The sequence below is a fragment of the Rattus norvegicus genome, chromosome 12, assembly GCF_036323735.1.
Source record: "Rattus norvegicus strain BN/NHsdMcwi chromosome 12, GRCr8, whole genome shotgun sequence".
Taxonomy (NCBI): domain Eukaryota; kingdom Metazoa; phylum Chordata; class Mammalia; order Rodentia; family Muridae; genus Rattus; species Rattus norvegicus.
In genome coordinates, this window is record NC_086030.1 from 20,681,401 (window position 1) to 20,693,748 (window position 12,348).

At 48.7% G+C, this 12,348-nt stretch overlaps 1 protein-coding gene across 6 annotated transcripts in view; it reads left to right on the forward strand.

Annotated features, from left to right (window-relative positions):
• The window catches only part of Prkar1b (protein kinase cAMP-dependent type I regulatory subunit beta), a 132,701-nt gene that overhangs the window by 75,335 nt on the left and 45,018 nt on the right, over positions 1-12,348 (forward strand). For 5 of the 6 annotated variants that reach the window (XM_039089117.2, XM_039089116.2, XM_039089115.2 and 2 more), the window contains 2 exons: positions 11,056-11,117; positions 11,950-11,996. In XM_039089117.2, the coding sequence (XP_038945045.1) occupies positions 11,056-11,117; positions 11,950-11,996 (109 nt within the window). Of the gene's footprint in view, positions 1-10,875; positions 10,964-11,055; positions 11,118-11,949; positions 11,997-12,348 lie in introns of those variants that run through there. The other variant, XM_039089118.2, reaches the window with a different exon arrangement.

The following is a 12,348-nucleotide window of genomic DNA, read 5'->3' on the forward strand; positions in this document are numbered from 1 at the left end:
CAGGACAAGCAGCCTTGCCCCACACCACAATTCACAAACAACCAGGGCCGAGTTATTACTGCCTCCACAGAAATATTTGAAAATACAACGAGCTCCCACCTAAACAGTGAGAGATCCTAAACACAAGCCGGGACATCACATCTTTTGCTCTGACCAGCAGCAGAAGGCCACTTGGGCTGGGATGGCCAGTGTAAGACAGACCGACACCAAGGGGCCTGGGAGTCTGCGTGCTTCCTGTCTACATAGCATTGACTGAAAGTGCAGATCAGAATAGCAGAGAGTCCTTCTGTTTGGGTCTTTCAGGGCGCTTGCCAAGGAAATGAGACATTAGCTGCCTCCCTTCCCCTTCTTCAGCCTCACCACCAGAAACATCAGTGAGAATACGTGAACAAATTTTCTGCACATAGTAGGAGCTTTTGTAGACGGTCTGTTTCCATTGCTCATAATTCCTGTCTGTTTGTGTCAATTCACTTTCTGCAGACAGGCATGGTGCTGCTTTGAGGTTCTGTTCACTGACCAGAGTCAGGGAGTGAGCTCATGCCTTCACTCTGACCCCACCCCAACCAAGGGTTCAAACATTTGTTTTTCTAAGCTATTCTGTAGATTGACAAGTCTCAGCCCCTCACTGGGGGATTCTAGGCAGGGGCTCTGCCACTGAGCCACGCCCCAGCCCCTCACTGGGGGATTCTAGGCAGGGGCTCTACCACTGAGCCACGCCCCAGCCCCTTACTGGGGGATTCTAGGCAGGGGCTCTACCACTAAGTCACACCCCTAGCCCCTCACTGGGGGTTCTAGGCAGGGGCTCTACCATTGAGCCACGCCCCAGCCCCTCACTAGGGATTCTAGGTAGATGTGCTACGATTGAACTTTTAGCACTTTTTTTTAGCACTTTTTTTTTTTTTTTTGGAGCTGAGAACTGAACTCAGGGCCTTGCACTTACTAGGCAAGCACTCTATTACTGAGCTAAATCCCCAACCCCTCACTATTTTTACTTATATTGAGACAAGATCTCAGTAATTCACTCGGCTGACCTTTAACTTGCTCTATAGATCTGTCAGTCATTGTACCCACAGTCCTCATGCCTCAGTCTCTCATATATTTGTGATTATAAGCCACAAGACCTGGCTTGGTTTAATTTTTTTCTAATTAAGAATTGTGTTTTAAAGCTGAGTAGTAGTGACACACATTCCTGGTCTGTAGAGTGGGTTCCAGGAGAGCCAGGGCTACACATAAAAACCCTATCTTCAAAAACCAAATAAAATAAAATAATAAATTTTTTCATTCTTAGGTCTATTTGTTTCATTTTGTGTGTTTGAGTGTTTTGCCTGCATGTTTGTATGTGTGCCACATGTGTACTTGGTGCCCATAGAGGTCAGAAGAGGGTGTAGTGGTTTGAATGAGATTGGCCGCCATAGGTTTATACATTTGAATGCATGGTCTCCAGTTGGTGGAACTGTTTGGGAAGGATTAGGAGGTGTGGCCTAGTTGGTGGAACTGTTTGGGAAGGACTAGGAGGTGTGGCCTAGTTGCTGGAACTGTTTGGGAAGGATTAGGAGGTGTGGCCTAGTTGGTGGAACTGTTTGGGAAGGATTAGGAGGTGTGGCCTAGTTGGTGGAACTGTTTGGGAAGGACTAGGAGGTGTGGCCTAGTTGGTGGAACTGTTTGGGAAGGATTAGGAGGTGTGGCCTAGTTGGTGGAACTGTTTGGGAAGGATTAGGAGGTGTGGCCTAGTTGGTGGAACTGTTTGGGAAGGATTAGGAGGTGTGGCCTTGGAGGTGGTGTGTCACTGGGAGTGGACTTTGAGGTCCCATGGTGATTTCAATTTGTGTTCTCTGTATCTGTCTGTCTGTCCCCACCCCCTGCTCTGTGCATGTAGATCAAGATGTAAGCTCTCTCTGCCTGCCTGCTGCCATGTTTCCCACAGTGATGGTCACAGATTCTAACCCTCTGAAACCCCCAATCAACTGTTTTAAAAGTGGCTTTGAGGGGCTGGGGATTTAGCTCAGTGGTAGAGCGCTTACCTAGGAAGCGCAAGGCCCTGGGTTCGGTCCCCAGCTCCGAAAAAAAAGAACCAAAAAAAAAAAAAAAGTGGCTTTGATCATGGTGTCTTCTCACAGCAATAGAAAGGAACTAAGGCAGGAGGCATCATATTCCCTGGAACTTGAGTTACGGATGGTTGTGAACTGTCATGTGGGTTCATGAGCCCAGGTCTTCTGTAGGAGTAGCAAGTTATATCAACCTCTGAGCCATCTTTCCAGCCCCCTAATTATTTTTTTTTATAAAAAATATTTTTTTAAAGTGATAGCACAAAAATGCTGTGTTCCTAGCTTGGTTTGTTCATTACCATGGAGGGTCCTGGGCTTCATCAAACTCTGAGGCCAATGTAATTGTATCTGTCAGGGTTCAGAACTTACAGAATGAATCTCAATCAATCTCTCTCTCTCTCTCTCTCTCTCTCTCTCTCTCTCTCTCTCTCTCTCTCTCTGTGAGTGATTTATTAGAATGGCTTACAAGCTGTGGTCCAGCTAGTCCAACACTGGCTGTCTACCAATGGGAGGCCCAAGAATCTAGTAGTTCTTCAGTCCATGAGGCTAGATGTTTTAGCTAAGCTGCAGTATACATTAGAATCCTGAAGAGGTAGGCTCTAATGCCAATGAAGGAATGGACTTGCTAACAAGAATGAGGGCAAGCAGGCAAAGAGACCAAGTTTCCTTCTTCCATGCCCTTTATATAGGCTGCCCTCCAGAAGCTGTGGCCCAGATTAAAAGTGGATCATTCCACCTTAAAAAAAAAAATCCAGATTAAAAGTGGATTTTCCTGGAGAGATGGCTCAGAGGTTAGGAGCACTGACTGCTCTTCCAGAGGTCCTGAGTTCAAATCCCAGAAACCACTAAGTGGCTCACAACCATCTTTAATGGGATCCGGTGCCCTCTTCTAGTGTCTGAAGACAGCTACATTGTATTCTTGTAAATAAAATAAATAAACCTTAAAATAAAAAAGTGGGTCTTTCAACTTCAAATTATTTAATTAAGAAAACAACCCCTCATAAGTGTGCCCAGCTAGTAAGTTACAGATGTGGTCAAGTTGACAGTAGCCATCATGGTTATTGTGCTATAAAATTTACAACATTCCCCTTTTTCTTTCCAACCTGGAGGAGCCTCTCTTTTGTGTGTATGTGCAGTGCATGTCACATGTGTGTACAGATTCATGTGTGCGCATGTGGAAGGGGAGGATAGTGTGTGTCCTGCTCTGTTACTATCTAATTCCCTCCACACAGAAGCTCTCAGTGAATCTGGAGCTGGGCTGGCAGTCAGCCGACCCCAGTGATCCTTCTGTTTCATGCACACAGTGCTGGGGTGGTTTATGTGCATGCTAGGGATTCGAGCTCAAGTCTTCCTTCTTGCACAGCAAATGCTCTTACCTACTGAACCATCTCCCTAATACCCTCAAGGTCCTTTCAAATTTCAGAAATGCTATTAAGTGTTGATGGATATGGGGCCTGGCCTTCCTGACCCCTGCATCCATTGACCCTGGCTTAGGTGGGTACAGTCATGGGTACAGATCCAAAATGCACATTGATTGGTTGTTAGGCTCTCTGAGATCGTTCTTATTGGCTCCGTAGACTTCCCCCCTCCCCTTTCTCCTGAGGGGGTACTCCTGGTCCTAGGAAGGAGGCAGGACTTGTTTGAATAAGTTGCTGGGGGTGAGGAGGGGGTGTTTACCTGGTGGCTGCCTCCAGCCTGTGGGCTGCAGGCTGTTAGGAATGTGTGCTGATAAGGAATACAGCTCCTGGGGTTTGAGGGCACAGTGAGCAATGGCTACATTTCATACCTTAGGTTTAAATAAAATTGCTAGAAGGAATAGCTCACAAAATTTGGGCATAGCCAGACACATGGTTGTGACCCTTCAGGGAACAGCAGGACCTGGAGCAAATGCTTACCTTTGTGTTGAGTGAATGGCTCACACACAGCAGTGTGTCTATGGGTGCTGGTTACGTCCACTCTACCTGCACTGTTCACTCAGAACAGTGTCGGACCCCTCATCTTGTCTGTAAAGTGGTGGTCTTAGAGCCCTAGCAGTGAAGTTAAGTGGGAGACTATTAAAAAGTTTCCCTCGGGTAGGAGTCCAAGCCTCTCTTTGTTCCCTGAGCTACAGAGCCACACCATTGTGCTTAGGAGTGACTTTCACCATTGAATGCCCAGCCCTGGCTGACAGGATCTTTGCCAGGGTTTGCAGTCCTGTTTCTTCCTGCCCTGCTTCTCACCAACTTATCTCAGTTCTTATGGGGTCCTCACACACTGGCATCAATGTGTGTATGTGTATATATGTATATGTATGTATGTGTGTGCATGTGTGTACATATGTGCATATATGTCCTTACATGTGTGGGGGGCTATGTGTGTCTGAATATGTGGAGGCTAGAAATCAACCTTGGACATTGTTTCTTAAGAGCCTTTCATTTGGTTCTTTGAGACAGGCACGGGGTTAGCTAGGCTGTCTGGCCAGCCTGCCCCAAGGATGCTCCCATGCCTCCATGAAATTATAAGCAGGAGTCAGACATGGGTTCTTGAAAGCACTTTATGCCTGAGCCATCTTCCCATTTCTCTGGCATCCTCTTCAGAGGTTGGAGGAAGGAAAGTAGAAGCCGAAACAGGGGAAGTCAGGGCTTGGGAAAGTGTCTTCAGGCAGGGGATTCCTGAGCCCATCCTGACTTGAGCTGACAGTGCCCAGGTCTGTTGGGTGAGGAAATGAGCTGTTCTGAGACTCACAAGACAGGATGTAGCCGAGACGGTCCCATCTTGTGCCTCCTGTGGCCTGGGCCTGATGCAGGATCTGTTCTTCAGGGTTGAAGGGCTTTACCAGCTGCCCGACTCTGAGGACAGGCAGCCGGGCATGGCACATGCAGATTGTGGAAGTGGGTCGGGCACATTGGACTAGTGTCAGGATGTTGGCTTTGCACGAGCCCTTGGTTTCTGCCCTGTGTATTAAGGGTTTGGAGTCTGAACTGCATCCATGTAGATGCGTTCTGAAACTTTAGAGTTGTGATTTTTGCCTGGGGGGGCCATGCTTTAAAAATGTTAACTGGGTGTGGTGGTATGTGTCTTTTAGTCTAGTACTAGACTTGGCCAGCTGAGGCAGGGAGATCAAGAGTTCAAAGCTAGCTTGATCTATAAAGTGAGAGACCGTTCGTACAACAAAACAAAACAACCACGCACACATTGAGATCCTCCAGTGTATGAGCAAGAGTAGACATGACATTCTCCAACAGGGAACTGGGCGATTCTAAAGAAATATACGTAAGTTCATAAATTACACGTGGAACATCAGTAATACAATAAGGGGGTTGGAGAAATGGCTCAGTTGGTAAAGCTCTCGCCATGCAAGCCAGGGGACCTGATTTTGGATCTCCCAACTGTCACATAAAAGCCAGTCTATGATCCTACAACTGGGGAGGAAGAGATAGAGGCTCCTTGGGGTTCCCTGCTCCTCATGCCCACTGTAGCACATGTACACTTGGGTACATTTGAACACACACACACACACACACACACACACACACACACACACACACACACCCCACACGCTTAGGCAAACGACATGTGAGATGTGAGTCTGGCTTTGCCTAGCCCTTCTCTACCTGAGGCGGCTGTGTGTAGCATCACAGCGCGCCAGCGATTGTTTCACTCTATTTATTTGATTTTATGTATTTTATATTTATTTATGTGTTTCTTTTGAGACGGAGTCTCTCCGTATAGCTCTGTCTGTACTGGAACTCACTCTGTAGACCAGGCTGGCCTCCGACTCACAGAGCTGGCAATCCTCTGCCCCCCAAGTGCTGGAATGGTGTTTCATTTTTAAGACTGTGTTTCTCTATCGGTAATCCTTTCCCCCACTGATAACATTATAAACATCTTTTGTCCCATATCACATATATTGCTGGTTCTTCAGAAGATTTTTTTTTATTTTTATTGTTAATTATCTGTGTGTATGTGTGAGTACAGGTGCCTAAGAGGCCAGATGAGGGGATCAGATCCTCTGGAGCTGGAGTTACAGGTCGGTGGTGAACCACCTGACATGAGCAGAAGGAACCGAACTTAGGTCCTCTGTAAGCCCAGCAAGCACTCTTAGCTGCAGAGTGTTTCTGTGGCCCTGTGCTATAGAATTATGGCCACACATTATTCTTTTTAGCAATGCTGCGATGGAAAAAAATGTGTGTGTGTGTGTGTGTGTGTGTGTGTGTGTGTGTGTGTGTGTGTGTTTGAGACAGGGTCTCATTATGAAGCCCTAACTGACTTTGAGCTCACAGAGATGTACCTGCCCTTAATCCCCAGTTCTGGGACTAAAGGTGTGTGTCACCACACTTGGCCCAGGACCATAATTTTCAGTACACCAGACTCTGCACTGTGGGCTCCTGTCTAAGGAGTGTCCCTGTATCAATCACTGGACACCTTTCCATGTCCTTGAATCACAGGACTTCCTAATGTGGAGGTAACGGGCCCAAGGCAAACAATACCACAGCTTTTCCTTTTTTGTGTGTATATCGAGAAAGGCTGCACCAGGCCCACCCCATCCATCCACGAACCCATCCGTCTGCTCGCCCCCCTGTCCACTCACGTGTTCATTTATCTGTATGTCTGTCTATTCACCCTTTCTCCCATCACCTGTCCACACACCCATCCACTCATCAATCCATTCATTCTTTCATCCTTTGCCATCTACCCATCTACCCACCCTTTCATTCAATTGGCCTTCCATCCATTCATCCCCCCATCCAACCTGGCCTGTCCCTATTTGTCTGTCCATCCTCTCCATCCCTTGTCCACGGAGACTGAGAAAGCACCAGAGCTGAGGTGCTGGAGGAGGAAGAGACATTGGTGAGGACCAATGGCCTAAGTAAAGGCTCTCAAAAGGTTTGTCCTCTTGGCCACAGGGGAGGCCAGGGGAGAGCCCCCAGCTTACCTAAGTGGAAACAGAGTTCATTACCACTCCCAACTCTGTGAGGACAGGTGGCCAAAAAGATTCAGGGCAGTGCCAGGCTCTCAGTGCCTTTGGTGGTGATCTCATGGGCTTGTCTTCCCTGTTCGCTTGACCAATGGCCACCCCAGAGCCCATCCCAGCCACTGCCGCATTGTGAGCGGCCAGCATTGTCGAAAGAGAGGGTGGATCGATCAGGTTTCCAAATGGGAGGCTGTTTATGATTTCTGCCTGTGGCTTCAGTTGAACCCTCTGGAGGTGACTTCCGGATCAGTGTGAAAAACTGTTTTTCTTCTTAGAGGCTGAGGAGTCCAGTGCCTTTTAATGCCATTAAGTGCTAAGAGAGGGAGGGGGAGGGATTAGGTTTGTCTGGAGTTGGAAGGAGGCAGGAGGAGTGGGTAGAGCCAAGGACCTGGGCTTGTTGAATCTTCTCAAGGGGTGTCAGGTTTCTCAGAAGGAAACCTGCCTTCTAAGCCTCTGTGGTAAGTGAGACCCAGCCTGGCTCCTCAGGTGGCATTTTTGGCGACTCCATGTCCCCAGTTTGTTTCTGTGATGGCCGCGCAGCTAAGCCTGGGGGGCGGGGGGGGGAATGACTGTTGTGCTTGCAGATATATGTGGGGCCCTTCAATAATGTCCCACAGAAGGCTGTGCCCAGTAAGCCTACTTTGGTAAGTGCAAACATTTGTGACTGACATTGAGAGCCAGACCCCTCAGTTTGGGGACTGTTTGCCCAGAAAACACCTTGGCCAAGCCAGGCAAAAGTGCAAGTGGAAGCAAGCCCATACAATAGGGAGATGCGATCGTATTTATCTGCCCTCATCTGGGGAGCTCTGGAATGTTCATTGTGGCCCACTCTGTAATTGCATAAACATGGGAATATCTGGAAAGTCCTCAGGGCAGGGAGGGATGAAAGAAGGGAGGCTAGGACCACAAACAAAGTCACCGGAAGCTGCCCCAGCTTGCTCACACCTGTAATCTCAGCTCTAGGAGGCTGAGGTGGGAGGAGCATTATGAGTTCAGGGCTAGCCTGGGCTACAGAATAAGGCCAAAGAAAGTTGCCAGATTGGTGCATTTTCACCTAGATAAGAGAGAGAACAGAGATGCACAAGACAGTAGCAGGCCTCCTGTGGGAATGCTCAGGCAGGGAGTGACAACCTAGGGCAGCACATCAGTCTCTTAAGATCAGGAAGGTGGACCTGCATCTTCCAGACCCAATAACATCTCTGAAAAGAGTGTCTGAAGCCAGGGTGGTGGCACAGGGTGGGCAGGCGAGAAGTACACAGGATCTGTTTCATTTCTTACACACACACACACACACACACACACACACACACACACACACACCCCTTGGAGAGATGGCTCAGTAGGGAACATGCTTGTTGGACAAGTGTGGAGACCTGAGCCCTAACTCCCAAACCCAAGGGCAGTACCATGTCCTTGTAATCTCAGCCCCAGAGAGGCAGAGACAGGAAGATATTTGGAGCTTACTGGCCAGGATCTAGGTTCAGTGAGAGAGAGATCTAGTCTCAAAAACCAAGGTGGAGTGAGGCTCTGTGGGTAAGACTCCTTGCTGGGTCAGCAGGAAGATCTGAGTTCGAATCCCTGGCATCCTCAGAACAAGCTCAGCATGACTGCACAGTGCCTATAACCTCAGTGCTATGGTGGCAGACAAGGCGTAAAGCAGAGGGAGAGAGCAGGACACTGTCTATCCCCTGGTCTCCACATATGTGCAAAGGTACCTGTGTGCAGACCCACACATACATGTGTCTATACTGTACACATCACACCATAATACATTTACACATATCAGAAAGTGACTTAGAAATAGACTATCACCCTTTGCCTCCACATGTACTCACAGACACGTGCGCGCGAGCACGCGCGCACACACACACACACACACACCACCACCATTATGAGAGCTGAGGGTTATTATTTTAGCATGGGAGGAAGGAACAAAAAGGTCATTTCTTAAAGACCTGCTCTTTCTCAGACCCTTGTTCTGTGGTTTTGAGGAGATGCAGCCAGGCTGGGATAGTTCCTGCAGATGCTAGAGATATTACGGCCAAGAAATACCCTTGTCAGAAGACAGCCATCCAGAGCTGGCCCGAGACCTGCCCACACCTCCCCCATGTGACTGCCTTCCTCCCAGCGAGCACAGAAAACTAAGAACCAGGATATCAGAGCTCTGAGAAGCCCGTTCGAATAGAGAGAGGATGGGTCTTCTTTACCCCCCCTCACCTTCTCTGGTCCCCCCTCCACGACAGCTGACTTTTCTTTTGCGGACTTTCCTATTTCAGTTGTCTTTTATGACTTTGGTGACTGATTTGTGTCATAGAACCCTATTCTTACGGGAGCATGGCTGAGGGTTCATCCACAGGAGTATGGGCAACTTACCAGTGGCTAAACCACCAATGAAAATCTTCTCCTATCAACCAGTAACTATCTTTAAAGCCTCGGGGAGGGGTGGGGCTTCACGAGCCCTCTCCCAGCGACTATACACTGTATCAATCCTCAGGAAGGGGTTGGGGCCTCATTAGCCCCTCCCCCAGCAACCATTAACTAAGAATCCTCAGCAAGGGGCGTGGCCTAGTGTTTTTCCTTTCTCCATGATGGGATGTTGACCAGGCTGATCTCCCACAGGTCTTGTAAAGAATTATTCATATTCTCTGAAGGTTGGACCCAGAGCGCAGAACAATCTGGATTTTTTTTATTTTGTGTTTTCTTCCCAGATAGCTTTGTGTGTTCTCCAGCCAGAGAGGGCCCTTGAGTTCTTCGGAGGCTTGCCTGATTTGTCAATCTCTGTCTACTCCGTTTTAAGCATTCAGGGCAGACAGGCAAGCACCCCATGTTTCCAGGCACGAACACCCCCTGACTGGGGGTTCTATACTTGGACTTTAACCTCTAGCATCACAGCCTCCTGTCCTGGGGAGCCAGGAGCCCCAGAGACAGGTAGGTCTCTGATGGTGGCTGCTACGTTTCAGGAGAATGGATGGGCATTTTGGACTGTGTTCTAATGAGTGTGCTGGTGAGATGGCACATCTGGGACAAATGTGGCCATGTTGCATGTCCCTACTATTTCTGGTGACTCTAATAGGCCAGCCCTCCTCACTCCCCTTGGCTTCTGTCCAACAGCCTATTTCACACCTACATTTAGAAGATGAAGCCACCAGGCCTGAGGGTTGGCATAGAGATCACTTTGGGTTCCCCAACTTTGGAAGCTTTGGGGGTCCACATATCCTAGCCCACCTCTGTCCTGCAAATCTGGGTGCTGACTGATATCTCACTTCTTTACATTTTTGGACTACTTGGGAATTAAACCTAGGGCTTCTCACATGTTAGGCAAGTGCTCTACCATTAAGCTACATCCCCAGTCCTGCTGGGGAGAGAACTATGAACACTCCTATGACTGTAAATATTTTCCTTCAGAAGGGGAAAAAAAGAGGGAGGGGAGAAGCCAGAAAAATCCACATAATCAGGTTTGATGGCCACGTCCCAAACAAATTGTGTTTATTGGCATGAGAAGTGCTCATAACCGACTGTGACTTATTCTCCCAACCGGATTGTAAAAACAGTACCCATTAAAGTCATTCCTTTCTTGTAAGAAGCCAGGCAGGGCCTGGGGATGTGACTCAACTGATAGAGTGCTAGCTTAGGATTCAGCAAGCCCTGGGTTGAATCTCTTGCACCCCATAAACCCAGGGCAGTGGCTATAATCTCAGCACTGGAGAGGTGGAGGCAGGAGGGTCAGAAGTTAAGGTCATTCTCAGCTACATAGTTTGAGGCCAGCTGGGCTACGTGACACACTGTCTCGAGAAAGCAAAACAAACAGACAAGAAAGTCAAACAAGCAGGATGTGCCTGTTGGCTGTGTACAGAGTGCCCATGTGGCTCTTCAGAGCACGACTGGTGAAGGCCTCAATTCCTCTTTTAACTTGGAGGGGATCTTTTCCCCAAGGCCTGCAGACTGAATCCTGAGAGGCTAAGAGGTTGCGAATGGACGGGACTGGGTATATGTTGTGGGAAGCAGGTTGACTTGGACTGGCGCCTGCTACAGCTCTTCTCTGTGTTTGTCTTTTAGTGACATATTCGATGCCATGTTTCCTGTCACCCACATCGATGGGGAAACAGTCATACAGCAAGGTATGTTCCCAACTCCATCCGGATGCTTGTCATCGGTCCTGACCCACTTAAGAAACTGCCAGGGGTGATGGGTACTCGAGAGGCTGAGACAGGTGGATTGTCTTGAGCTCAAGGCCAGTCTGGGCTAGAGTGTGAGACTCTTCACAGAGAGGGGGGTGGGAAGGAGGGAGGGAGAGGAGAGGAGAGAGGAGATAGAGAGAAAGAGAGGGAGGAAGAGAGGGAGAGAGGGAGAGGGAGAGGGAGAGGGAGAGAGGGAGAGGGAGAGAGAGAGAGAGAGAGAGAGAGAGAGAGAGAGAGAGATAGAGAGATAGAGAGATAGAGAGAGATTAGGGAAACTTTCCTGAGTTTGAGGCCAGCCTAGCCTACACAGTGAGTTCCAACCCAGCCATGGCCACCTAGACTACATAGCAAGAGACCCTCTCTGCCTCAGAACAAACGGGGGAAGGGGAAGGCAGGCAGGGAGAGGAGGAGGAGAGAGGAGAAAAGAAACTAATGAAACACAGCACAAGAGGTAACATTAATCTGTTATCCCAGCAACCCAAGAAGCAGGGGAGGTGGATTTTGAGTTCAAGACCAGCTGGAAGAACTTAATGAGCGAAGAGGGTGCTGAGCGTATGGCCCCTATGTAGATAGAGCCTTTGCCTTGTGTGCCAGAGACCCTGGATTCACTTCCAGCATGAGAATGGCTGCGGTGCTCCATGCCCAGGAACTGGCACCTAGGGCAGGTATTACTCGGCACACATAGTTACAAGGGTCCTTTGCCAGATAACCAAGACTCTCTAACCCATTTCGTTTCACATTTTACATCTGCGGTCTCTTTGTTTTGTTGTAGGGAACGAAGGGGATAATTTCTACGTGATTGACCAAGGAGAAGTAGACGTGAGTGTCTCCCCATCATGGTTTTTGAACAACAGGTCCTCTCTGCATGCTTGGCTTGAAGACTTTACACAGCTTAGCACCAGGTCTCACGAATGCAAACTGACAACATTTCTTTCTGAATAGATTCCTAATGTCTTTTTGTTTGTTTGTTTATGGGGCTAGGGATGGAACTCAGGGCTTTTAGCACTTAGGTGGGTGTTCCCTCAGTAAACACCAGCCCCTCACTGGAGGATTCTAGGCAGGGCCTCTACCATTGAGTCACACCCTAGCCCCTCACTGGGGGATTCTAGGCAGGGGCTCTACCACTGAGCCACACCCCAGCCCCTCACTGGGGGATTCTAGGCAGGGGCTC